Here is a 5,275-nt window from a genome sequence, read left to right on the forward strand (position 1 = left end):
AGCACTTGACTTTTGTGAGAAAAACATCTACACAAAAGATCAAGACTGGAAAGATAAAATATATTTTTAAGACACATAATTAAGAGATCTATGAAACATCTTAAGCGAGAGAAACTGTTAAACCAATTAATTCAATGGTATCGTACAATTGGAAGTTTCTTTAGAACCCATCTGCCTTATTTTAGGGATCAGGCCATTCAGCTGCTTTTAGTGACCAGAACCAAAATTTCTAAAATCTCAGCCCAGTGTGTCTTTCCTTTCCTAATTCAGAGTTAGTATAGGAAGACACAGTAGCAGGATTGACTTGGATCCAGTGAGAAGCCAGCATGACTCAGAAATCAGACATCATGGACCAGGAACGAGTGTGATGTCAGACATGACAGAGTAGTGTGACCTCTGCTTTCTCTTCCCTCAAGCTGTCCAGCACTCAAGCTCTTGCTACATTTTCAGAGAGAGTGGGAGATTCGTATCAACAATCTTAAGAAAAAGAACACTTATCAACAATTGGTTAAGCTAGTTATACAGAGGCCACCCAATTAAGCTAAGAGGTATCACTAGCTGTCTGCCCAGCCTGAGATCCCACTAATCCACCAGCTGTGTCTCATGAAAACTTCTCCCTGCATTTGCTGTATTTCCAGAAGGGCTTCAGGAAATATCAGATAAGTCCCCCTGGGTCATGCCAGATCAAGCGAGCTTTTACAGGAATCTGTCTCTCTCTCAGGGCCTCCCACTAATTACTGACCAAATGGTGGACTTCAGTGTGGCATGGTAGAACCTGCCTGTTTGATTATTTATTTATCTAAACTTCTGGTCTCTTAAGGCTGACATTATTTTCTTAGGTGAAACACAGAGAGTGGCTTTCAAAACCTTTTTTTTTTTTTTTTTTTTTAGAGAATGTCTCTGGGAAAGGACCGGCACTCCATAAATTCTGAGCAGGATTGAAATGTTTCATTTAAAGCAGTTGTTAGAATGAGGGACAAAGAGAGGCAAAGGCAGAGTGAAAGAGGGAGTGGTGTGGCCCCAGAAAGTGGTTGCTCTGTGGCCGTCGGGGAATAGAGAGTGTAAAAAGCTTCTTGCACACATTGCCTCATCTATAAAACCCAGAACAACTTGGCATCTCTCTAAGTAACAAATGGATCTAAGGGCTGGAGAGAAGTGTTGTTGGCAGGAAATAGTCTCCAGGGCTATATGCATTGCAGACTGTGCATTTCTCTATAGTGCATAGATCACAGATTACAAAGCTGTGTTCACATGCCTTTTGTACCTAAGGACTACATTTTACAGGTTTTAGTTTGTTTCATGATCACAATTTCTGGGGGTGAGAGAATAAATATGGATAGTTGAGATAAAGAAAAACTGCAGATTTTGCTATTGAGATGCAGGGAAGAGGAAAGAGGTGTGAAGAAATATTAAGAGGAACAAGATAGAGAAGATAAAGGTGTTCAGCCTTGGGAAGGCTCCTCTCTCAACTTTCAGGACTTTCGTTTTAAATGAAAACCTGTGTTCTATACAATTTAAAATTGATCTGTAGGTTGGATCCCTCCTTCAGCCTCTGCGTGTTTGAAACTCAAAGCATGCGCCCGTACACAGCAGAGTACAATGCAAGATTCCTACACTCTGGCTGATTTGTTTTTTTATCCCAAATCGAGTTCTACCAGACTACTGAATTCATAGGCGAGCTAACAAATCTTCCAGAAGAAGGGACCTGAGAAGAGCCTGAGTTAAATTTTAAGTGTCTGGTTTGTCCCAGAGAATCCATTGCTCTGCTTTGTCTCTCCCTTTGAAACATGCAGGCAGCAGATTAACTCAGTGCCACAGAAACTGTCTACAAAACAGAACATTGCCATTTCTTGTCCTGTCGGTTAGCAAAAGTAAATTGACTTCCGAGTCTCCTGCTGACTACCTATTGACTATCTCTTGACCCCGGCCCCACCCAGATACCAAAACAACAAACAAGCAAACAAACCCTTACCTGTTTAACAGACAGGAACAACAAGCAAAACTTCAAAATCCTCTTTTCTCAATCCTGATATCCACTAGAATTCAAAAAACCATCCTAGGTTGTAATTTCTGACAAGGTTTACTTGAGAGTGAAAAGGACGCTTAATAGTGGATATGACATTAAAGGCACTCAAAACTTTTGATCCCAATCTTTGAGTCATTAACATTGTTTACACCAGTTGTGCTTTCTGAGTAAATGGAACACTTTACTGTTATTTGATTTTAGTTACTCTTATAGCTGCCATTGTGAAGTTTTTGAAATTTTAATTGCTCTATAGCATCTTAGTGGATTCTTTATAGTCTTGAAAATATTTAGGATCCCGTCCCAGGCATAAAAATAAACTGCTCAAAACCTTTTGTCAAGTTTATGCTCGAAGCTATTGTATCCTTTGGGTTATTTTCAGAGGCACGGTTTTTAGGCATTTCTTTCTAACGCTGTTGAATTTCTGAGCCTTAAATATGTCAACGACCATCTGTAGCTCTACTCCAAATATCCTTCCCAGTTGGGGTTGTAATACTCATCTCCCACATTCAGGACCTCGGCTAACTCCTCTCAACCCTTTGCCTGGTCTGGGGCAGTCTAAATTACAAAGAACAGGCTGAACCTTTATTTTAACCTGGTCTTTTTTTTGCCAGAAAAAGTAATATAGCAACGACAGTAATGCATCTCATGTTTTAGTAACAATGGTTTACCCCAGGGAGCATTAACGTCACTGTGTACCTTAGCAGCTACTTTTCCTTGCATTTTATAATTCCCCTTCCCCATGCCCCGGCCCCGCCCGTGGGCAGCATCCCAAAGCCGCCTCGCTGACGTTGGTTAGGGTAGAGACGCTCTCCGTAAAGGCTGTCCAAGCCTTCTCTTCCTTTCATTAGCGGTGTAATCCTGTGTTCCCGCCGGAGCCTGGCACGGAAGTGTAATCTTCCCGCGGGGGCCCTCCTGTAGTCTCGCCTATCTGAGAGCTGAGACTAAATGAAATATAAAATATTCACGATAAGAGGAAACAAAGGATGCTACCTCCAGGACGGCTACTGTGCCTGAGGCTGGGCTCTGTCTCAGTCATCCCAGGGCCTCTCCGTCTGGCCCCACCCTCGCCCCTCCATGGGATCCACAAGTTGAATCGCAGCTCTCTAGGGTGAATTTCCCTGGCCGGGAGCCAGACTCTGCACCGCCGCCCCGTTCCCCCCCTGCTGGGGAGCGCAGAATGACCACCAGGAGGCCAGGAACAAAACGCTTAAATGTTGCATTTATTAAGGAAATGTTAAATAAGAAAAAAAAAAAACAAAAAGTCAAAACGGTGTCACGGATGTCAAGAGCACTTTTGTGGCGTAAACCGTGCAGTCACGAGCTACGAGTTCTATTCTGGGTCTTTGTATCAGGGCCAGCAGGAACGCTAGACACCTCCCAAAAGACCCAGTGGGAAATGCACTAAAAGAAACAACTCACCCCCCTCAAAGTCGCAGGCTCCCCTCCCCCCACCCCTTCTCCCACAACGACAAAACTTTAACCCCTCAGGCAGGCAAACAGGCCACTGGGGCAGAAAAAGACTTATCAAATATTTGTATTCAAGCAAACAAACACAAAACCTCTTAAAACAGCACGTTACAATCAAAGGTATTTATCGCCTCTCCCCTCCAGGGCTGGTGGGGAGCAGGAGAAGAGTGGGAGCACACCCGGACACGGATTTGTGAGACCCCATGATGTCTGCTGCGTGGCTTTTAACAGGTCATTTTTCCGGTCACAAGGCGATCAGTGCCGCTGGGTCTCTCCCCTGCCCTCCCTCTCCACTTGCCCCCAGAGCTTGGCCCACCTGCGGGTGGAGAAGGGCCTGCGCCCCGTCGTTCTCCCCGCATTCCAAGTAAGTAGCAGCTTCCAAAGTTCTGCGCCCTAATCGCCTTCTTCTTGCCACTTTCTGCTGAGTCCAGAAGTCCGGGCGCTCTCCTCCGACTGCCAGGCATGAGGACTTTCAGAGGGCGAGGGAGAAACCGGTCGCTTCTTTCCGAAAGGCCGAAGTCGAGAGAAATAATTGACTCCGACAGGTTTGCTTCGCCCAGTCTCTGACAGTGAGGGGCACAGCCGGGCTGGCAAAGTGGGCAGGCGTGGGAGCGGTTGCCGCGGGGGCGGAGGGGCGGGTCAGTAGGGCCCCACGACCACTGCCTCCACCTCCTTAGACGGTCTCCGGTCCTTCACGAGGAAGTTGATCATGCCCTCGGACTTGATCAGCAGATTGCAGCCGAGGAAGAAGATGCCGAAGACCACGGTGAGTGAGAGCACGCACATAACGGCGATCTGCACCACGCGCATTATGTACAGGCTGCGCTCGTCCGGGCCTCCCTCCGCGAAGCCGTCGTCGGTCACCACGGACGCCTGGGTGCAGCAGCGCACGGCTCGCTCCAGCGCCTCGCTGCTGTTAGCCAGGAACAGGCCCGCCACGTCGGTCTGGTTGCCCAGGGCCGGATTCATCGCAGGAGCGGGCGGGCGCCGCGAGCGGCGCGGGTCCGAGGGGTGGGAAGGCGGCGGCGCTGGAGGAACAGGTGCCGAGCTGAGCGCTCACTCGCAGACTAGCGCTTGCAAGGGCTCCTAGCTCTGCTTTCGAAAGTCCCTGGGCCGTGGGAGTTTCCCAGGAGCCTCTCCGACGCGCGCAGCAGCTAGGCTCTTCTAAAGCCGTCCGCTCCAGCCCGGGCGGTGCTCGTTCCCGGCGCTCGCTCGACTGGGGGCTGTTGGAACTTGGCGGGGCTGGACCAGCCCGGCCGTGGGAGGTGCGGGCAGCGGCGGCTGCAGCGGCGGGGCGGCTGCACTGAGTAAACAGCGGCCCCTTCCGGCCGCACCGCCGCGCTGCGCGCTACTCTTGGGCGGTGGAGGAAGCAAAGGGGCGAACCTGGTCTTGCTTTTTATTGCTTTCTTCTTTTGCAAACTCCGAAGGCCAGGCAGAGGTCATCGTACTCTTCTAGCTTGATGGATGATTAAAAGAGTTTGGCGGGGGAGGGTGCGGTCAGCTGAAAGTTTCAGAGGAACTGGGACACACGAGCTCTGCGTGTCCTCTGCCGGCTGTCCCCCTGACCTCTGGGCTGATGGAAAGTGGCGATGAATCCCAGGTGCCAGATGGTGCCAGCTGAGGCCACCCGCCCACCGCCTGTGCTTGACTCCGTCTCGCCTGCGTTGGATTTCTGGTGGAGTGGAGGTGATCTGAGAATGTTTCTTACAAAGTAATGAATTTGGAAAGACAGAAAGGCATGGAAGAAGGAAGGAAGGAAGGAAAGAAAGAAAAAAGGAAGG

General features: G+C 49.1%; 1 protein-coding gene across 1 annotated transcript; it reads right to left on the reverse strand.

The window, feature by feature from the left end:
- Nucleotides 1–3,005: 3,005 nt before the first annotated feature.
- RPRM (reprimo, TP53 dependent G2 arrest mediator homolog) lies at nucleotides 3,006–4,705 on the reverse strand. The gene is given in 1 exon segment (NM_001193741.2): nucleotides 3,006–4,705. A coding segment is annotated over 1 exon segment (330 nt). The 5' UTR covers nucleotides 4,463–4,705; the 3' UTR covers nucleotides 3,006–4,132.
- Nucleotides 4,706–5,275: the final 570 nt, after the last annotated feature.

This window comes from Macaca mulatta, chromosome 12, assembly GCF_049350105.2.
Source record: "Macaca mulatta isolate MMU2019108-1 chromosome 12, T2T-MMU8v2.0, whole genome shotgun sequence".
Lineage (NCBI taxonomy): Eukaryota > Metazoa > Chordata > Mammalia > Primates > Cercopithecidae > Macaca > Macaca mulatta.